This window comes from Labrus bergylta, chromosome 5 (genome assembly GCF_963930695.1).
Source record: "Labrus bergylta chromosome 5, fLabBer1.1, whole genome shotgun sequence".
Lineage (NCBI taxonomy): Eukaryota > Metazoa > Chordata > Actinopteri > Labriformes > Labridae > Labrus > Labrus bergylta.
In genome coordinates this window covers 4,197,691-4,220,823 of record NC_089199.1, presented here as the reverse complement: position 1 = coordinate 4,220,823, position 23,133 = coordinate 4,197,691, and the positions used below count along the sequence as shown (strand labels likewise).

The window sequence follows — 23,133 nt, the reverse complement described above, 5'->3', positions numbered from 1 at the left end:
CTCGCCTCCCTCTCCTCTGTGTCGGTGAATCACGGCTTGTCTTTGGCGCACACACTGGCTGTAAAAGGACTGCATGCTCTCTCCTTTTCCTCCTCTCCCTCTCTCCCTGCATTCCATTTTTTCCTCTTTCTGTTTGATACTCATTAATATAAGCACCATTTGTCTTTAAGGTTAAGTGTAGGTTAGGCGGAGATCGAAAATCAGACTGCTTTCGACTAACTTTTTTAAAAAGAGCCAGAAAATCAGTGGTGACAAAAAAATGAGTTGATGTCAATTTCTAGTTATGAACAGTGTCTCCATTCTAATAAAAGTCAAACTTTCACCATTAAAAACACAACGTGTCACTGATGTCACATTCTGTGCTGCAGCAAAAAACATGATGTTTACATCAAATAAACAGATCTGCATACCTCTATTCTGCAGCTTGTGGATATACTGTGTACTGAATCAAAACTGCAGCATCAAGTAAGCATACATGTGCATTCCTACAACACAGTCATTTCTACATCAGACAGTGAATGCAGGTGAAAAGGGCCTGAAAACAAAAAATAAGGCTGTATCACTTGCACATAGTAATGTGTACAACCATTGCTACAGATCAGTTTAATGCAACACTTCACTTTTCTCTCTCCATCACTTTTCTTTTACTCCAAGCCTCTTCTTTGGCTCACTCTCTTATTCTCACACTCCCTCCATCTCCTACATCATCCTTTACATTCCCTAACTCTCCCCCTTACATTGCTGAGTCCAACTCTTCCTCTCTCAGTTTCTCTTGTGTTCTCTCCTTTTTTTTCACTAGCCCACACCCTGCCTCTCTTTCTTTTATGTCCCCCCCCGCTCCATTTACAACACATTCTCCTTATCCCACCTGTCTTTTTTCAAATTCAGCTCCATCTCACACACCCTTAACCTGGCACCACACTCTCTTGCTCTCAGTCTTGCATTCTCTCTCTTCCTCCCTCTGTATGGAAATGGTTTGTATTGATCCACTCTCAAACCAGGGAGAAGGTCAGGGGTTTACCAATAAAGCTCAGGGACAAAACAGAGATACACAAACGAACACACACACACAACACAGCAGTCAAATATAGCCAGGTATCAGAACAAGATAAGGGCCGGTGTGTGTATGCGTGTTTGATTTTGTGTGACTTCTTTGTCCAATACAGTAATCTCTGGTGTCCCCAAACATTTGTGTTAAGAGGGCAGATGAAAATGTCATCCTAATGATGACCAGAGGCGAACAAATCATGATGCAGCACTAACATGAAGTCAACACAGGGAGCTGACAGAGCGCCTGGTCATCCATCATGGCTGTGTGGCTAACAGCTGTCCAGGCCTCCCTCACCTCCACCCCTGCCTTGCCCTCTCCACCGCTATGTGGCAGGGTCAACTGAATGTAGTCAGCCCTCCACTCCCACATTACACAGCCTTTCCCACACTGCTCAGTCACATGAGTAAGGCTGGAATGGCTGAGAAAATGTGGGTGGGGTTCAGTGCCAACACCAGTAGCCTAAACACTAGAGAGCTGTGGAGTGGGAGATCACCAGTTTAAATTCCTTTGCTCAGTGAGAGAAACAGAAAAGTAAAAATGACTCCTAGTTATGCTCATAAGTTTCCGCTGTGTCTCTGACTCTTTTTAGACCACGTCTAAATTAGATAACTTAAATACCAGTTTAAAGAAATCAAACTGTTGAGCCTATGTTAAGGACTTATGTGCATGTCAAAGTATGTAAATCTCGTTTGAGAGCATCAACAACGTTTTTCTGTGCCAAAGTTGGTCGCAGCAGCAAAACTAAACTATGACTGATATGAATTTCAGTGTTTGAAATACAGGTTCTTACATGCAAAATGTGAGTGGTTCAAAATGCTGTTTTTTATTAAAAAAAATAATCTTTGGTTAGTCGCATTTCAAAGTGCATAATATGATTCAAAGTGCAAAGAATACAAACATTATTAACAATAAGTACATAGAAGGTTAGAATAGTTATAACCTCATCAAATGTATTTTAGGTAAATAACCCAACAGTAATGTAAAAGAAAAATTTAACAAACTTTGGCTTGAAACAAACTCTCTCCTGGGGGTTTTCTACCCTCAGGTCCTGGCTAAAGTTGAAGTTATATTGGGCCGATTTGTTAGCGCTTCCAGTTAATGATTGCATGTTAATTGTTTTGCATGGAGTAAATCAAGGCTAGTTATTAATGCAGGAAAATGAAACTTCTTGTCTAATATGTTGTTGTCTCTTGTTATTTGTCTACACGATTCATCAACAGCCGAGTCTAGTAATGCTACAGAGGAGTTTGTTGTTGTGTTTAATTATGTTGCACAACACCAGCTCCCACATTGAAAAAAAATAATATCAGGCATTCATACGAGGTCAGATTTGAGGTCCTATGGATCACTGACTGAGGTTGAGGTCATTCGCCTGCAGCTGACATCAGGTCAGTACTTAGGGGCAACGGGGCGGACGTCATTAACCTGAAGACGACCCCCCCAGCCTTGCTGCTGCCGTGGGGTCAGCCAATGAGCTTATCTGTGAGGCTATTACATCATTGTTGATGACAGCTTATGTTGGACAGTTTTTGAGGGGACACTGACGTAAGTGAATTTGATTCTTATCTAAAATGTTGTAACAAACCCAAATGACAAACTGTGAGGAGGGATAAAGGATCTGACTTAAAGAGTAACAACACCACTGCTCTGTGATAGGAAATGTGCAAGTGCATGTGATTTAAAGATTAATGCTGCATTTTGTGTCGTTAATAGGACCCTGATGTTATGGATCATGAGTCTTTTTAACTATTGTTTTTTTGTTACAGCTGTGCCTTTTCTAATACAAAAAGCTTAAGTCTATACAATCTTCATTGGCACAGCTATGTCAGGTGAAATGCAAACCAGGATGTGTAGTTAGAGTCTTATCAAAAGCAAACACACTGCACAACAGTAAATATATTTGACATTTTTGGTCTATCTATTGAGAGTTATTATAACGGTAATAATATGTTCCTCTGGCTAAATGCTGATGAGGTAAGAGGTTGTGTCAGCACAACAGAATTTTCTACCTGACGTGTGTGTTCACAAACAGTATTTGATCAACAGTTCAGTGAGTTAGGGATGTTCCTCCAAACCCCATACAGTAAATGGTTGATTTCAATTATTTGGTTTTATACCGCAGAATTCTGCACCTAAGAGTCCTGAGTCCCTGCTGCACAAGTCCAAAGGTCTAATTGAAATAAATGAGATTTTTTTTTTTACTCAGAGCTATTGTGAAAGTGATGGGCCCTGAGAAAGAGAAGCAAAGGAAAGAATAAAGACAAGCACTGAACAGGAAAGATACTACAACATCTATAGAAGGTGGAAATAAAGAGAAGGGAAGGGAGGGGAAAGAGGTCTTGGCGGGGTCTTTCACATTACTTACACTACCACACACAAAACTCACCTGTGCACTCGAGTTAATAAAGACATGCACCGAGCAAAGGGGCTTTTCTTAGCAATTAAAGCACTCAATTTTATGCAACACAGGGTAAATGGTTTGTGTTTGTATGTAAAGGGAGGACACCTGCCGGAAAAATGGTGCGCGCTGACATTTCAGAGAAAGCTTTAAAAAGTGCTTTAATTAAGCCATCTTAAGAAAGAGCAAGACGGAGGGGAAGGATGGGTGAATTTAAAGAGCACACAAAAAGAAAGATGGGGTCTCTGAGACAGGTGGTCACTTAAGAGCGAGGCTCATCAAACACTAATAGAAGGAACAAAAATATAAGAGGATTCAGGGGGAAAGAAGAGTATGAGGGACGAAGGTTAGAGAGAAATGGAAGATGAGAACAGGTGTATAACAGATGCTCATTATTTGATTTTTAACTGTATAGTACCTTAATGTTTCAGGTGTGAGAGCAAGTATGCGAGTCAGTTTGAGCTGTGTCCTCTTTAATGCATGCAGGGTCATGCCCCATGGATCAGTTAGTAAAAACCATGTCTCACTCATGCTATCCCCCAGGATCTCACACTGCAGTGCACTGAACCATACTAGGTGTATATGTGTGTGCACAAGTGCTACTGCTGATTGACATTTCACAAATCCAGGGGACTGGGCTCATGATGTCCCCTGCCTGACTAACTCAGAGCACACTGAGGTTCTAGTTGTAAAAGTTGGCAGAAGGAAGTGAATGAGTCACTGATGAATTAATTAGCATGGACTTTATTCAATTAAAAGGTGGAGGTTTTAGTGGAGAAGTATAAATAGAGAAGGCACAAATTACACTTTCGTAATACGTTTGTTCTTGTTCATCAGCGAAAAGCAATGTTGTAAAACTCTCCCATTAGACTGGTTTAAAAAGGGCCCACTAACTATAATGCTAACAGAGTCTAGATCACTTTCTAAATAATCATAGCATGATATTTGTCCACTCACTGATAAGTAGACCAAATGATTTTAAGGGAAAAAATAAAGTTAAGAAAGTAAGTACTCAACTGAAAACTCAAGAAAGCACAAAGAGTAGATTGGAGCTTACCGAGTTGATGCAGGCGAGCTCCTTGTTAAGCAGCCAGGGTAAGGAGAGCTTCCCATCTCCTTTGTAGCAGGACTGAATTCTTTCTTTGATCTTTTCTTTTATCTTCCTCAGGGTGAACAGGCACAGTGCTGACTCTTTGGGTGGTTTGGCCCGATTCTTCTGACCCTGTGAGAAGATTGTGAAGAGGATGTCTTCATTCTCTGAGATCCCCAATGAGTTGGCCAGCTGCCGGCCGGGCCTAGCCAAGAACGCATCCTGCACCAGGCGGTACTCCACACCGTCTTTAGTGCAGCCAATCGGGAACTCGACGTAGGAGTAAAACTTGGGGTCGTCCACGCAGAGGCGGACAATTTTGGAGGTGAAGAACTGCTCTCCGCTGGCATCAGGTGAGGTCAACTGGGTATCCAGCTGCATTGTCAGATAGTACACAAACTGTTCACTGCTAAAGCTATACACATAATAGATGTCGAAAGCAGGGAATTTGGACAAAGTGTCTGAGGGGATCTTCAGCTGAGAGGAGACGAACTCATCCTGATAAACAAAGCTGAACATGTCCGCGTTTTCTTCATTCTCCATCAGCTTGCGGCTGGACAGCGTAGGGAAGTACTCGGACTTTCCATCAATGGGTGTTCCAATAAAAAGCTTGCTCGTCGGACTGTGAGGGGAACTTATGATGACCCCAGACATGGTGCCTGACTCTGCCACACTGGAGAGGTAGTGCTCCTTGCGATGGTGGGGCTCGCCCAGCTTGAAGAGGTCGTCCAAACGGAGGAACTGGCAGATCCCCTGTGAAGTGCTGCCACAAGCTATGAGGCGATTCTGTGCATAGTCTATGAGAAGCAGCTTGTTCACGTTGGGGGTTTGGGCCAAGTCATGAGGGCATGACTGGACACTCGGCGGAGGGTAACACTTCTCGTTGTCCACCACCGGGCCGGTCATGTGGCTGCGCAGTTTGGTGAGGTTGCTAGACAACTTGAAAATCCAGTTGACAGCACCCACATAGACTTCCCCAGTTTTGTTGTGGATGGCCAGATGTGTAAGCCCCGACTCAGAAGGGGCAAATCTTTTGAAGGGCGGGGGTTGGCCTCCAGAGACGGATGAGCTCATGATAAGCAAGAGCCCCAAGAGGAGGAAGAAGTTCCCGTGGCCAGGCAAAGCCGCTGACCGAGCTAGGGGGCACATATCTGGGCTGTCAGGAGGAAAGGCTTAGGGGGTTGGGGAAGGAGAAAGAGAGAAGGAGAAGGATGAGGAGTACAAGCTCTGGTACCAATTCCACAGTCAGGTTTTGGTTCTCTCTTCTTTCAAGGAATGAAGAAGGACAGTTAAAGGGAGAGAGAGTGGGTTTAAGGGAGGGTAAACAATATTCCTATTGATCCGCTGTCCCACTCTTAGCGTTGCAGGCCATCATCGGGAACATCATCCGTATAGACACGAGGTTGGAGCCCTGTAAGGCAGAGAAAAAAAACATGGTAAGTATCCAAGAAACATTTCCTATTGACTATGCATCAAGCAGGCAGAGAGGCCTATCATGCCCACATATTGCATAGCCCAAACCAGAAAAAAATCCAGCTGACATTTGCCCCAGTGATAAATAAATTATATCAAATCAAGTCTGGAAGGCAAATGTGTGTCAGCATTTAATTACGGGTGAAGATAGCAGGGGAGGCATGGGCCGATTATTAAAGGCTCTGAACGCATAATGCGAGTGTTGCTGGAATGAGTTATGGACTCACAACATTGAACTCTTTAATATTTTATAACTTTCAACTTCACCATGGTGGCTTTGGAGGAGGCGTTGGTCTGAAAAATTGCCAGTGGGCACTGTTACATTGACAGCAAGCAATTTATTGCTAGGTCTGCTAGAAGGCTTTCCTGTCATGAGTTTCAACAGCATCAACACGCTATCAAGTAACCCCTTATTGTAATTATGCCTGCAGTTCTGGCAAAAGTACTCGTGCATCAGACGCTCATGCAAGCACAGCAGGTCACCCGACAAACTCCCAATTCCCTCAGGAGGCAGTGATTACAATATAATGTATACACCAGGACAAATGGACAAACTGAAGCATAGAGAAATACAAGGACCTCTGACTATGATGTGTGCTAAACATACAGCACAATTCTGGTTTACCAATCACTTTTGATTTTTGAAGGGTCCTTATCTTAGAAAACAGACAGAGCCAAATCTGCCCCATTTTCTGACCACAATCAGTCATCAAATCCAAATCCTTCCCGTCTCCTTTTATACAGCTACTGTGTATAGACCACTAGATTGAGACCACTTTCATATTGAAACATGCAGTGATTAGCTCAGTGGAGGTCTAGGTATATGTGGTGGCCAAAAACAACATCTTAACCTGGCTGAACTGTACTTTCCGCAGCAAGTCCAAGTGAGCTGAGAACGCAACAGGGTATTATCCGCAGAATTCACCCCGAGCCAGTAGGAGAGGGTGGTGATGCTTATATACTGTGACTGCTGCAAGGTTACATTTTCTTTTCGTCAGTATGTTGTTGTCTGCTAATTTGTTGGTAGTGCGATTCCATTGAACAACACGTAGCATTGATATAAAGGCAAATGTTTTAATGATAGCAACGTATAGCGGACTCTATTGCTTAGTCTGCTACTTCTGTGTTGTTGTTTTGTTTTGTTTTTTCAGGAGACCCCACGTCCCCCCCTCCTGTCTGACAGGGATAGTCTCCCGCTGTAAGGTACATATTCATATTATAATGATTTATAGGAAACAGGTTTTACAGGTAAAAGACAAGGAGGACAGGAGAAGGCATCAAGAGGGAGAGCAATTGCTTCTTAAGATGTCCTACAACAACAGTATTATGATGAGGAGGAGTTGGGTTTGTATGGTGCATGCTGTTACTTGACAAGCCAATCATGTTACTGCAAAACTGGAACATTAGCTCTCCTGTAAATGCTGATTATGCAAAACAGGACGCAACTCTCCCAGGGACCCCACACTTCAATTTCACCTTGACTATCAAAGTGTCTGCGCAAAGGATATTTTATGACCACACCGAATCAGAAAAGATGAGACACTACAGTGAGATGAGGAGGAAAGGAAAAGGGGGAAGGGGTAGAAATATGAGATAGGAACAGAGAGAGCAGGGGCAAAGAGGAATATTTGTTTTTCTTTTCTCTTTCTTTCTTATCTTAGTTACTGCCTCCTGCTCCTCATGTGGTCAGGAGGCTATCTGTCTATCAATCACAGAGCACAAGTCAGGGTCATGGAGTGTGATCAGTTTACAAAGGTATGGATGTAAATGAGATCTAAATCTTCTGTTTATTTTTTTTGGTTTACACAGCCATACTTGAGGATAGGTATAAGAGAGGGAGTTTGGATGAGATCGCAGTAAGAAAATAAATGCACTTTCCCGAGTATTGAAAGAATTAAACACCTCAGTAAGAGGAGTCATTGAATTGCTCATCAATTTTAGTCACTGCAAAGAGTGTGAGAGAGAAGAGAGAGAGGGAGAGCGCAGGAGAGAAGAGAAATAGTGGTGGCGATGTTCGTGGAATAGCAAACCATAGCTCAGCTGAGACAGTGCTAGCCAGGTTCAGGGAGAGGTGGTGTCATCCAATTTCCACAAATGAAAGGCCAGCAGAAGACAAATGTGTAGGAGTGAGAGAAAAAAAAACTAAGTTGAAAAAGAGGAGCAGAGCTTGAAAAAGAGAAAGTGGGAGACAGAGAAAAAGGGAGGAATTGCAGGGAGAAAAAAGAGCTAGAAAGAGAGGAGCTGAAGGGTGAGCGAGGAGCAGCAGGAGCCAAACAAAAGGCAGCACTTCTGTTGCATTTTAATCAGAGCTATACCAGCGCTTGAATCAAACACCTGGGGAGCCCGGAGGATTGAAGCAGCTCAGCACGGTAACTGCAGACAGAAGGGCCTGAGCTGCAGCTATCAGATATACCCACGCTCTGCAGTCTGTGAGATTAAAGCAACTCGATGCAGATCACAGCCTCTTCCACATAAGCAGCCGCAATAAAATAATGAGTCGACCTAAAAAAAACAACTAATTTCTTGCACAATGGTACAGCCGTACCATAAGAGCAGATGTCAATTTAAAGTGTGATGTCAAGCAAGGAGGCTGGATGCCTCATTTTCCCTATGTCACTAAGTGAGGAAAAGATACAATGAGACAAGGAAATGAGAGTGCCTGATAAAGACAGAGAATGTGAAATAAAACATCCCTACTTCAATACCTCTTCATTTAAGCAAGCAACGGCTTGATGTTGGAAAGTGTGTCTCTGGCTGCTTGTTATCTAACCTGTTAATTAGATAATGACATCACAAATACATGCTAGTGCAAAGACAGCATAACGTTATGCAGTTCAATTCGATTCGAAACTCTGAATCTAGCGTGTAGGAAACAGGATGAGTAATTAAGTCACAATAAGAATGTCTCACTCCTTCTTCCTTGACTTCCGTCCTGTCACGACAGAAAACACCCAACTGCTGAGGAGATATTCAATACATCAGCTTCTTGCACACATTCCTCCTTTTCTCAAATTTCTCCTATTTTCTCACCCCCTTCTTATCCTCCAACCCCTCTTCAGTTTCAATTTCCTCCTGAGCTAAAGTCAAACAGTGGGGAAAGCGGGTAGGAAAAGGTTGCAAGCCATATCTGGCACCATCAAGGAAAAACATGTCAATCATTCTGGGCTGGAGCGTGTCTGTGGCTTTGGGAATGGGCAGCCACCATATCGGGGGAGCTGTGGTCGTTATCACATCAGGGAAAAGCATAGGAGAGGACTGGCAGTAAGGGGCCAAGTGGATTGCATTTGATATCGGGACGGCCTATCAATTGACAGGATTGTTCTGTGTGTATGGATATTGGGAATTGGAAAGAGGGATTGAAAGGGAGGTGGAAGATAAAACAGAGGAAAAAAGCTTAGAAAGAAGGGGTCCTTTCACAGCTTTACTTCCATTTGTTTATTTGGCTTTGCAGTGAAGAGGCGGGGGTGGTGGAGCTGGTGATGGGGGTGGTGGAGCTGGTGAAGTGGAGACTCCCCTGAGTTGAGCTGGATCAACTCTCCCTCACTCACCCTCTTCTGCAAAGCAGCTAAACCTGTCCGTTCAGATAATGGTCGGCGCTCAGCCCCAGAGCTGTGCTGATTTATTGCCGGTGGCATATCAATTACGGCACTCGCCACTGAAAGGGAGGGGAAAACAGAGAGAGGGATGATGATGAGGAGGAAGAAAGAAGAGTAGCACAAATTCTCTACCCTTTGCACTGCATCGCAACACGTGGGTGACAAGAGGAAGAGGTAAAAGGGTGCAAGATACAGATAGAGAAGTGTGTGTGTGTGTGTGTGGGGGGGGGGGGGGGGGGAGGGCTATGCAAATACATACACATATTTCTTCATATTTCAACAAAATGACATCTGCTGCATATCCTCCCCTCTGTGCACACAAGCACATTATAATTTGCAAGAAAACCACAAAATAATACACATGCACATTCAAATCAAAATGCACATGTACATAAACCTAATGGGTCTCGATCTTAATCTGCCCTCCACCCTTCACTCAGCAGCCTACACACTGTAGAGATTGGAGATTTGCCTGGGGGGTGGCAGGGCAAAGGATTGAGCAGCACGAGGGGGTGGCAGGAAGAAGTCGGAGGGGTTGGGTTGGGGTTTGGTGGTGGTAGAGGAGCTAGGATGGTTAGAGAGGAGGGTAAGAGATAGAAGGAGAGCCAAACCGTGAAGCCTTAATCCTCTCCCAGGGTCTGCCTAATCTCATCGCCACGATCTGCATATGGGAAGAATGGATTACCATCCCCCGACACAACGACAGAGGGGTGGGTTGACGGAGGGATCGGTGGCAGACAACATATTCACAGACCGACACAAACAGAGAGTCTTCCTGAAGTTGCTACTGGGTGGAGCATGTGGGTTGCTTTTTTAACCTATTTCAGTACTTTGAATAAACATAGACTTGGGCCTGTGCTCAGTCTCTCACACACACACAGACACACACGCACACTGCAGGTAGGCATGGTGCAAGCTAGTCATTTGCCGCCTGGTTATCCCACCAGTCTGACATATGTACCAATCAGAGGCGATCTCAGGGGGCTCAGAAGGGCTACATGGGGGGACAGACCCCCGCAGTAAAGCCGCAAAGGTCCTCTTAACACACCAAAAACTCAAATCTCAACACTGCAACAAAGCAATCACTTTGTCTGCAGAGGATTATCGAGGAATGTCAACATTATTGCAATAACTTGCTGGGGTATTATCAGAAAAAAAATGGCTGAGCCCATCTGTTACTGTCCATGGACCATCATAAAGGTCCTCCTTTTTCCAATAACAGCTGAATGTGTTAATAAAAGGAATATGGACAGTATTTCTAGAGACCTCTCTGGGGTGATATAACTAGAAAGAGGGCAGCTCAGATCTGACATTCATTTTAGGTCGTATTTTTCTCATTAGCAAGAAGGTAAAGAGGGCATTTAGTGATGAAGAAAGAATGACTAAAGTATGAGCTGGCACTTTCAAGCAACCAAAAACAACTGTCTTTCATATATTCAAGTCATCCATGCAGCAAGCCAAGACAAATTTCAGAGGTGGTAGGACCAATTTTCACAAGGTGGGAATAGAATGCAGTATTGTACAGTGTGGTATCTTGTATCATTTCCTTCCTGCCTTGGCTGGGGAAACTAGCTGACTGGCAACTCTTGATGTGTATTAAAAGCCCTTATGAGTTTTGTTTTTTAGTGCCAATGTAAATCAGTTTGGTGAAGGACAAGTGCAAGTGCCCTTTCTCTCTTTCTCTCTGTGGCAGGTGGCCTGCCAAAACAAAATCACAAAAGGTAGTGTGTGTGTGTGTGTGTGTGTGTGTTGTCTGTAAGGAAGTCATGCATTGGAACAAATTGAGCCTCATGTCTTTACAGGACCTTGCTGGGCTGACTTTCAAGCCGTCAGCTCGACTGGGGTGATAAAAACCTGATCCAGACCTGTCAGATGTAGCTGACAGAGTGGAGACACTGGCCTCAAACGTTGTCCACAGTTTGTTCTGTATTAGAGTTGCTGAAGTGCGTTAGCCAAGAATATACTCTTTACAGCGGTGGCTTTACAAGCTGCTCGCCTCTGCTCTGTGGCATAATGGAATCTGAAAGTTGTAAAAGATTTTTTTTTTCAGAAAGTATCATGAGCCAAAGCTTCATAAAACACATCATAATAAACAAGCATTAAAAATGTGAAAAACAGACTTAAAGATTTTATACTACACTCTTTTTATGTTAGCCTGTTAATCTGTAATAATATGATGATGTCACTTATTTCCACTGTCATCTCTCACTTGTTTCCCAGGCTCAAAACAGAAGCTGCACAAGGACGAGTAAAAAAAAAAAAAAAAAAAAAAAAAAAAAAAAACTGCCAGACAATAAACTCACACAGTGAAGGGCTGGAGCAGCAATGAGTCCAAGGACAACTGCTTCTCACACCCAATGTGCTGTGTAGATTGTGTGTGTGTGTGTGTGTGTGTGTGTGTGTGTGTGTGTGTGTGTGTGTGTGTGTGACAGCTGCCACTCTGAAACAGCAGACAGACTGTGGGCACTACTTCACACAAATTCTTCTCCTACTCGTTCCCTGCAACAATAAACACATTCACACTCGTGTTTTCAGAGGTAAATGGGATTATATGCTGACAGACGTGATTTCAGATTCACAGTGTGTGTGTGTGTGTGTGTGTGTGTGTGTGTGTGTGTGTGTGTGTGTGTGTGTGTGTGTGTGTGTGTGTGGTGTGCGTACAAGTCTTTCCTCTGAGGCTACAGTGCACAGTTGTCCCTCCTCTGCCTGCATTTGTCAAATGTGAGACAGCTCACCAGCTTCTGTATGTTCAAATAGACACTGTAAAAAAACACCAAACCATGGTAACATTGAAACCAGTTTGTGTGACTTCTTTTAATCTGACCAATGGCAATCTTACCAAACTGGAAAGCAGGACAAACCTTTCAATGGAATTTATCACTCAATCAAACAAACATACATTTGTACGAGTAAGGTGGTCTATGTGACAGGTGTAAGATTTCATTTTGCAACATGCAAAAAGACTGAAGGAGCCATAGTGTTTTAACACTTTTTAAGCAGTCTTTTTAATTTGTTGGGTAGTAAATTGCATCATCTCTAAACAGTTTGTGAATATTGTGTCTGATTTGGCTGGTAAACAAAGGGTTTGCACAACTAGGTGTGTACATGCAGCCCTTTTGTCATCAATTTAACTAAGAAAGGTGAACATACTGTGGTCATCCACATCTTTACATCTACATCAATCTTTTCCATCCAATACTCAAAACTATTTTTTTCTCTTAGGTTTGCTTACATCTTTCTACTTATTTCCTCCGTCTTGTTCTCCACCTTTTATGACTCATAGCAGCCCAGAAACCAATATAAGACACAAAATGCTTCATCGTCAATTTTATGACAAATAAAACAAAGTTAACATGAGCACAGGAACATGTTTTCTCCTCCCTGTTTTCTTCGCTCAGGGTTAAAATCCTTGTTAAAACAAAGTCCTTCATTCCAGCTGCTAAGACAGGATGAGAAACGGTTGAAGCAGCAGCCGTTGCACAAAACCTGCCCACACCCCAAAAAAGGCAGCCCACAGATGCACAACACATGGATGCAGGCAGCGTCAGATTAGTGGTTTACTCTTAATCTCTCCACTGTGTTTGTGCGACGGGGTCTTTCTTTCCATGACAAATCCTGTTTGTGTGTGTGTGCGTGCATGTGTGTGTGTGTGTTAAGGTGGGAAATATGTAGGTCAAGGCCACAATGAGCCTGATATGAATGCAGAAATTGTGCAGTGAGTTCAGTGTTTCAGAGGTAATATCACTCTGAGAACCTAGCATACCTGTAGCATGACGCTCATGCTACGTTTTTTTTTTACTTTAAAAATACAGCAGTCAGGCTAAACTCTGATAGGAGGTGACATACCACAGCAGGCTGATGATCTTAAATCTTAAATCAACTCTAGACTTGATATTCATGTAAATAATATGCCCATGTATTACTAAACAAAATTGAATATTTCTAAATAAGAATGGCTAACAAACACTAGCCTACAATCCCACATACATTATTCCACATCTTGTCTTCATATCATTTCTATAATACATTGTCTATTACAGTGTTAATAGAAACCAACACTGAAGAATCTCCACCAGCTTGGTCTGGTCTGGTATATCCAGTTTATTGTGGGAAAATTATTGCTAGTACGAGGTTTCCTGATGACTGATGATTCCTGTAAATGATGCCAGGATCAGTCAAAATGTCAAACTCCAGTACATATCAGCTGTCTCTGATTTACATTACCGCCAGTCAAGGCCTACTTAATCTGAACATAAAAACCTGCATGGATATTAAAAGAATCTACTCAGTGGAGGGTTAATGATGCCTGCATTGTTATTGCTAATCACAAAGCCAGCATGCGCCTAGGTGCCAACCCCATGCTTGAATCAACACTGAGCAATGTCAGTCACAATGAAGGGTCAGCCACACATGGTCCTGTGGTTTTTTAACAGTCATTCACACCATCAATCAAGTTGTGGTTTGAGTTCCCCCAAGCAGGTTGTACAGGTGTTTATGTCATGAAACCACAGGTGAGAACAGGTTCAGTCAATGAACACCCAAAATGGTCCGAAATTAAAAGTTTCTTTACCAAGAAAGAAATGTTTCTTATAACAGTGAACTTGAAAGTTACCTAAAATAACAAAAATTAAATAAATAAAAAAATTATTGGTGTAAGAAATGACTATTTCAAATCTGTCCATGGATACACTGAAGTGGAACAAAAAAAGCAGGGTGCTTTCCTCCATGCTCATATTCTCCCTGCTGAGTTCACTTTAATGGAATGCAGCCTGCTCTGCTATTACCAAACACTGCTCTCCTCAACTGCAACTCCCTTCTTTTGCTTTCTCTTCCTAACACCCTCGTTTTATGAGTCTGATTGACCCTCAACATCCAGAGTGCTAGACTTGGCTTGTACTGCAGGGCTTTCTTAAAACCTGCCAGCAGACTGTTGACAGTTGTAAAAAAAAAAAAAACAGGCATGCCATTATAAAGGATCTGAAGACAGTGCTGTTGATGGTGGAAGTGGACAAGTGGACGTGGAGTGGGTCGCTTCAAGGAGAAAGGTATTAAAAAGAATCACTGTCTCCTTTTGTTTTTAACAGGCCAATAAAGGAAGCCTCCCCTTTTTGGACTTTATGTTTCTAGGAGTAAGCTTGTGTGGCCCTCCGCTACTCTCCGTACTAGATGAATGTTCAGCTTTCAAATGAACACTACAGCCAAAGTTATAAAATAAGGAGACATTAAACACTACACACATGGTAATACACTGTTGAACACTTCCAGTCTCCTTAGTAGGCATTGTCTTTTTTTCCTCTTCCAGAGTTAAATAACAATGAAAATGACAATAACCCTTCACACATCGAGGTCGGAGCTCGAGCATTAATTATAGTTTTTAGCTTTCAGCAAATGAAAACAAATTTGTTTCAGTTTTGACTCTTATTCAGCTTGCACATGTAAACCATATGACATTCTGCTTTGTAGAAAAGAGACATTTGTTGGTTAGATCACACATGAGATTGAGAAAGATCTACAACAACAAACATGTTGTCCATCTAAAAGATTCCATTCAAGATCCAGGATTTTCTGAAGACAGTAGTTTTTTGAGATGAATGCGTCCAACATCAATTTTGATGACAACATAACAAAAGAAACTGTCATAATGTGACCTCAGTCTTGTTTTTTTCCATTTAAGCTTATGGATGCAAGACTTGTCTCCTAACCCCTAATTTCCACCTACTCTGTGCACGCTGTGATCCGTCAGCACCGCGCACTACACCGCCAGTCGCTGCCACTTTAGTCAATGATGGTGTTTCCACACCGGCGCCGTGGTCTGTCTCCAGAGCGTGCCAGCAGCAGCACTATGCTCTGCTCGTTACAAATGCGCTGTGAGTCAATTTTAGACGGAGTACGCTGCAGGCACGCATCAAGCTGGACAAAACAGAACAAGGAAACTCACAAAGTGTCTGCTCAATTTCAAAATAAAACACAATGTTTTGGACTCACGATCGTTTTTTTCATCATTTTATCAACATAACATCAAAACAGGCACCAAACGAACATTAAAGCAATCACGGAAAGACAAAGTTACATTTCGTTTGCACGTTTTTCTCTTCATTATCGCGTGATGTTGTAGTTCTCCTGAGATGTGTGTTCAGCTGCTCATGGCCGCACCTAGTTGGCATTGGCAAATCCCATGCGACACCAATACAGGAAAAGTCTGTGTGTGCTGCACCTTTTTGAACCATTCATGCTATTCCTTTTATTATGTAACTATGCATTTACTATGCAGCTATCAAATAACAGAAAGAAAAGCAATTGGTATCAACTTCAAAATCACATTAATCTTTGGCAAGTTCAGAAGTCGGCGAGAGGCAGAGAAAAACAAACAGGTAATCCAAAGTCTGCTCTTGGCATTTTCATATCTATGAATGGGAGGAATGTGACGAAATATGCATCTCGGGTAAAGGTTATCTGAGATGGCGTCATGAAAAGAGGCCGACATCTTCCCTGAGCAGTTCAAAGTCTTGATCTTGCTCATAGCTTGTCAATGTGAGTTCTTCTGGGGCTCTTTCACACTAGAAAAGGTCCTCTCTTATTAAGTTAACAAAAACAGACAACCAATTGACTATCCGCTCTCCCCCTTTCTCCCCTGGTCTAAATCATGACATCATCCAGTACAAGTTTACACAAATAAATGTCTAACTTTATTGTCGTGACAGCACACAGGCAACAGCACTGGTATGCACACAGACACACACTAACATAAACGACTACACAAAGTGTATCTAGGCTGGTTCAGTATTGACTCGGACAGCATCCTTATCCATCTTTGTCCATTAGGGTCCATTCTGTTTCCGGATGTGTGCTGTTGAGAAGTATTAGAAACCATATCATTGTCTATGACCACAGGGCTTTATCCTATGCTCTAAACGCTTCAAGACAGCCGTGTGGCTTGTGTCGTATGGTGGTTATTCGATTTATTTCCTCTGATGGCTCAGAAGACATCCGGGTTGATGCAGATGTCTCTGCAAGTTCAATTCCTAGGAGGCTGTAGTTTTAACTGATTGTTGTTAGTTTTGTTAGTTGTTTTATTATAACAACTGTGGAGACAGACACATGTGCAGCATTTGAATTAAGGCAGATTTCCCACCGAGGCCAATAAAGTGTGTTATATAGCAGAACATGCCGTTACCATATCGTATAGATTCTTATTCCAATGCATCTGTCTGGAAACCAAGAACGCTTGCCAAAAAATTAGCCCTAACTCTGATGGTCAAACTCATCAAAAGTGTACAGGAAGATCTGCAACAACAGCATATACACTATACAAAGACACTGCCATGTCAAGGAACTCTGTGGGGGCAGCACCATTCATTTCATTTAAATGGCACTGTTACATCTGAGTCATGTGGGGCCAGCACCAATTATCTCCAGTCGTGCCGTTGTGGAGCTAAACAAAGGAAGCTCATCCATCCCGACTGTTTTTAGCTCAGGATCCTGGTTTTTAAGCCGGAGAATATTCAAGCCAGCAGACAGTGTGTGTGAATGTGCATGCACACACAAATGGTGCATGGTGTTCAGGAGGAAGAGAATAGGGGTTTGTGAGCTCAGACGATTTCCTGTCTTGTCCCAGATCATCAGCACATACTGTATTTCTGCTGAAGCGCAACGCACGGCGCTGCATGCAACGCTGCTTCACTACAGAGGCGGCAACAGAGACAGAGACGAAGAACAAAAACCTGATTGAATAACTGTTAGCAGTTACTACAACATAAAATGTGACGGCAGTTTTGAGGTTTTGTACTGTTATCAGGATATATGAAAAACATGCTTTAAAAGCGTTTTGGTCTAGAAAGTGTGTAATAATCAGGCTGGGGATTGAGGACACACGGTAGTGAAAATGGTGCAAGTGAAAAAGCAAAGTAATGGAAACAGGAAAAAAGTAAGGATATAGGGATGAGATGAGAGGAATTGACAGAACCTTTTCAGATAGGCGGCGAGGCAGAACAAGGAGGAATGGAGAGAGATAAGAGGAGAGCAGTCTGTGCATGTTTTGCTAAAAGGGAAACTTTTTCTACCAACTAGTGGGCAGAAGCCTGTCATATAACTACACCCAACGCCACTTCAACTCAGACAAAGTACTTGAAAACAATACTCTTCATGGTTGCCGCGTTCTCAAGGAGATATATATTCTGCAGAGTTTTAATCGATGGCTTTAAAAAAATAAACAATGAATCATTTTTAAATGACCAAGACCTGTGTGGTAGTTTCTACTCAGACAAAGAAACAAACAAATCCTTAACTGTTCTTAAGTTTTCTTGTTATTATTTACTTTAAGAGAGAAATTCAAGCTGCAAAATCAAACACTACTCCTCCGTATCTTATCACACTACAGCAATTATTATCTGAGATTTCTTTCCAAACCCTTGAAGATCTTTCTATTAAACAAACTCTGTTATTGTGAAAATGTAACCCTTAACTGTTCTTGTTAAGTGTGATCTACTCCCACAGTCTTTTTCTTCAACTGCTTTGTTTTATGCTAATCAAGTTCACATCAAATGAAAAAATGCCAACCTGTTGTTTGAGAAATAGACACATACATATAAAATCTACATGTAATAAGAAAATACGATTGTTGAAAGCCTTAACTTATAATTACAAGACAGCTGCACTTTTAGAAAATAATATTATTCACAAACTACTCATATGTATCTATGAAGTAAACAAACAAAAACAAATCTACCAACATTTTCATCATTATTAGAGCAAATACAATAAGAAGTCATTATGTGAAGGAGCTTTATTAAGGTTTTCCTAACAGAATAACAAGACTTTTTATCTCTCACACAGTTGATGATGAACCAACTTTTCTACCAAAATATTCCTCCCCAAGCCAAAAAACTTTTGGCACTGAAGTCTAAGTAGAATTCAGTCCTCAGTCCAACACTTCCATTTCATGATCAGAGCCTTTTTCAGAGGCGCCTGCCTGTTCTTGGAGCCTTCCCAAAAGGAAGGGCCGGGCCTACTGGTCAGTCCAGAATGACGAGAAACATCAGCTATTGTGAGTCAGTCACAGGGCAGGCAAGGGGGAGGCAACACAGAGATTCCACTAAAGACATAACACACACAGCAATCTGGTGCACACCTTCATTAGGTCATATTACAGACTGCCTCTCAACTTGGCAGAGACAGCACAATTAATAAAGCTGGCATTTGTGTAAACAGGTGTGTGTGTGTGTGTGTGTGTGTGTGTGTGTGTGTGTGTGTGTGTGTGTGTGTGTGTGTGTGTGTGTGTGTGTATTTTATGGGTGTCTGACCATCTTTGTGTCCGTCTAAGTTTACATTAGAGGTGTCTGAATGTAACAAGTGACAGAAGGAGGGAGAGAAACGCTAACAAAAAAAGACAGGAGAAATAGACGGATGAAGACAAAGCCAAATCTGTATCCAAAGAGCTTGTCAGTGTCGTTACAGCAACAGAGCCCAAGACACCCGTAGAGCTTCAGGGAAGACGAGTGTGGGGGAGGATAAGAGCAAACGTGGAGAGAAAGAAAAAAAACATGGAGAGATGGAAATGTGAGCACCGAGGAAGAGATAAGAGGAGACTGGTGGGAGCAGAGAGGGGAGATGAGAGGAAGAGTGGAGAGTGAGGGGAATGCTGGAGACAAAGAGGTGAGGACAGGAGAGAAGAGGGACGTTCTATCAGCGTCTTTTTTCAACATAACACTGAGTTAGATATGAAAAGTCTTACAGGACAAGCTATGCTCAATGAAACTGCACACATGCGCACCTAGTTCAGCGATTGCCGACTTTTTGATAGGGGGAATTCAGTCGGAAGACAAATGTCTCTCCTCACAGCCCCTCACAGAGTGCACCCTACAGAGGAGATGAATAAAGCTCATAATTCAGTCTCAGGTCTGAATATTGCTGTGCATGACAGACAGGGCTTCACTGAAGGACGCAATCATTGCAAGATAAGAAATACTTGACTCCCCGTGGATTTAAATGTGTTTAAATGTTATTTCCCTCAGTCTGATGAAGTCTCCCCTCTGTTTCTATTGCTTTCCTAGAGTGCTGAATAAGCGCCTCGCTTCCTCACCCCCCTCTTTCACGCATTTTCCGCAGGCCCCCCCTCGCTGTAGTGGTACATATATATCACACCAATACTGGCCAGGCAAATGACCTGCCATGTTCTATAGACCCCCGGGACCCACTGCCACTCAAAACTCCCCAATCCCTCCATTATTCCAGCCACTCAAAGCCACTTTTTAAAGCAGATTGAAAATATGACTGAGGTGTTCTTTTAGTGCCATTACTGTTTGGGTGTTTATGAAAACAAGGTGTTGCGGCTTTAAAGGGACGTAAATTATGTTTCTAACGAAGCAAGAAATGTTGGGATGTATGCATGCATAATACATTCATGTATGGGAAAAAAAAGAAGTAGAAGTGGATAGGGCACATAATCGGGGGGCTAGGGGTTTGTAAAAAGGAAATGTATAGGGAAAATGTAAAAAAAAAAAAAAAAAAAAATGTAGTACCTTTTTAAAATTCTGACATGTTAAAGTCAGTGTAAACAATTCAGAAAATAAATCCATATCAAAGCAAAGTTAAAGTCATGTTTGGCCTTGGTATTAATGTATTTTCTCAGCACAGTGACTGAGATCAAGTTTTGCACTCAGTCCAGATTCTGTGCAAAGTGATTTGGTCGAGAACAAAGAGTTTCTGTATTAAGTCTGTTCAGAGCAAAATCAGTTCAACAAAGCTGTGGAATTAAACTACAACCTAATATGTCTTTGGTACCAGTGGGCTTTGACCTATTATTTGACAAACGCTGTTTGATAATGGGATTCAGCACTAAGCCGGTCTCCATTGCAGCGCTGCAATCCACTTTCCTCCACAGGTCGGCTGACCCTTCCTTTGGTGTGCTGAAGGATGGCTTGTATGATCTGCTCGGGCTCTTTAAAACTTGTGATTTCACAAAGGGGGGGAAGGTTAAGGCTCGCACAATGATAAGAACCTGTCACCAGAGCCGTACCTCCGACCTCTTCCCACAATGCCACACCAGTGAGCAAGAGAGAGGAGAAGAGATAGATGTCCCCAGAAGATCGCCCCCCTCTCTCTCTCTCTCTCTCTCTCTCCAGGAATATTCAAGTCTAGACCTGCTTGCCTCATTTGAATATCAACGGCTGCCTTTAACTGTCTTTAAAGCAGACACACACACACACACACACACACACACACACACACACACACACACTCACACACATGCAGCAAACACACACAAATAGCGAGTTTTCAGCCAAATTGCCCAAGAGAAAGCGCATTTTCCAAGAGAAGTAACTCATGAATCATAAATTTGGGTGTCAGGGAGGTGTCTCGCTATGTGCTTTGACCTTTCCGAGGAGAGAATGAAGTGAATCCATTTCTGCTGGCAATGTTTGTATGAATTGCGAGGCAGCAATTATTAAACCCTAATGAATAACTGGGACAAAACAAAGCGCTAGCTCACTCTCGCCATTTCTGCGCACCCCAAAGGCTACATTTGCATTTTAAACATGATGAAACTGTTGCTTAAAATGCATGCAACTGGCTCCTGAGGGTTTGTAAAATAAACATTAGGACTTCTTTCTAAAATGTAGATTCATATAGTGCGCAGAGCAAACACAGCAAATTTAAGGTTTCATGAAGGTGGTCATGGACTGCTTTATAAATGCACGCTAAAGAGGGAGAACTTGTTGTTTTTGTCGAGCAGATGCAGACGGCAGCCTGGATTTTCATCTCTTTTTTGGGTAGTCACATGCCAGTCTGTCACTAAAGAAGGGATATTGCGCAGCTACATGTGGGGCTTAACAAGCACACTAGTACATGAAGCGTCTCTGTAAGCTGATTCACTGGGGAAAGAGGAGGGAGGGATGAAAATAAGAGACTCGGAGTAAACGAGATCGACAGATTACGCGGGGTGACCACAACCGCTTTGACCACAAAAAAAAAAACTCTTAAAGCTGTTATCATGTCAAGTAAGAGAAATCCTGGAAAGCTTCGACTGAAGTGAGGCGCTCTGAATATTTATTTTACAAGCTCCCGGCTGAGCACACAACCAAATCTCTCACTTCACAATGGATTTCTGATTCATCCATCAATGGATGGTGCTGCTGCTGCTGTGGTTGTGTGAATGGATGGCGCTAGGCAACGCTTGAGGTGCCCCGTCCAGTCAGCACGAGACCATGTGGCCTAGATCCAGCCTTGGAGAGAAAGGGGGTAACAATGCCACTGATTTGGGTCACTGTGTTGCAGGGATGTAGCCTGTATTTGTCCCTGAGCAGATATGAACGTGTGTGCATGGAAAGCCTGCATGAGGGGCTTGTTAAAAGTTATCTATTGACTGTTTTCCAGCTGTGCGTGTTTCCTCGTAGGCTCACTCCAGTTATTTGTTGGTACCTATGGTCCTGGGGCAGAAATGTGTCAGCCTGATCCACAGCTTGGATGAGACCCTAACCGCTGCCTCGCACTATGCACATGGCTGAGAAACGCAAGGAGGGGTCAGAGCTGTAAGAGTGTGGATGTGGTGCTAAAGGAGTACATTGTGCAGTGCTGTCTTTGTCTCTTGTGGTTGTTGAAGTACAGCCAAGTATTTGAGTGGTAAATACACACAAATGTGCACATGAAAGTACACACTTTTGGCTCTCTTGACAGGCATAAACCTCAATGGGAACAACAGTGAAACCGGATTCTGAAGCAATCTCCTGAAAGCCAACAGTCTGTTACTATAGCGCTCTTAGAACATGAGATATAATGGAAATACAGGTTTCCCTATTTTGAGTCTCTTTAGCCTCTCAGGGCTCGACTCCTCATGTCATGCACTGACTCACCATGATCTTCTAGAAGTGGCACTAAGAAAGCATTTTAGTTTTCCTCCGTGATGGTGGCTTTAAAGTGGCAGCTCTGTTGAGCATCAAAAGAAGACGGAGAGAAGTAAAGAGATGGAGCATGTGGTGCAACAGTAGAATGCACAAAACAGAGAGTGTCTGCTTAGCCAACAGAGGGCTATGTAATCTCTACTTTCCCTGTTCAACCTGTAACGCTGATTCACACATTTGTCATAGGAGAGGCATTCATAAATCCTGCAAAGACAGCACAGAGGCAGGACTGCAGCTGATGCACTGTGTTAACACATAACGGAACCCACCACACACACAGACACGGGGATGGGGCTTTGCCACAGTGGCGCCGGGGCAGGGCAGCAGCAGCTACTAATTAAGAGTGGTTGGCTGAACAGCTATAGTTAGGGCTGAAGCTGGAGGGCTGAGGAGAGCAGGGCGACAGGTCTGACACCGTGTCTGTGTGTGAGTGTGTTTGTGAATGAGTGTGTGTGTTACAAGCGGCCCCGGGGCTATCAGCTAGGGCCCTAGTTTAACTCTTGCTGACTCAGATTCCACATTGCCTGTCTGGCTGCAATACTGCTAGTGCAGCTAGCGGGGGGAGAAGAGCAATTTGCTCTTTTCCCTGTCTCTGTTACTTTCTCCCTTTTCTCTTTCCTCCCCCTTTC

At 42.9% G+C, this 23,133-nt stretch overlaps 1 protein-coding gene across 4 annotated transcripts in view; it reads right to left on the bottom strand.

Annotated features, from left to right (window-relative positions):
• Nucleotides 1–23,133, bottom strand: part of LOC109994546 (plexin-A1) — a 179,669-nt gene that overhangs the window by 141,010 nt on the left and 15,526 nt on the right. For all 4 annotated transcript variants that reach the window (XM_065954584.1, XM_065954585.1, XM_065954586.1 and 1 more), the window contains exon 2: nucleotides 4,507–5,950. In XM_065954584.1, coding sequence (XP_065810656.1) covers nucleotides 4,507–5,688 — 1,182 coding nt within the window. In that variant the 5' untranslated portion in view covers nucleotides 5,689–5,950. The remainder of the gene's footprint in view (nucleotides 1–4,506; nucleotides 5,951–23,133) is intronic.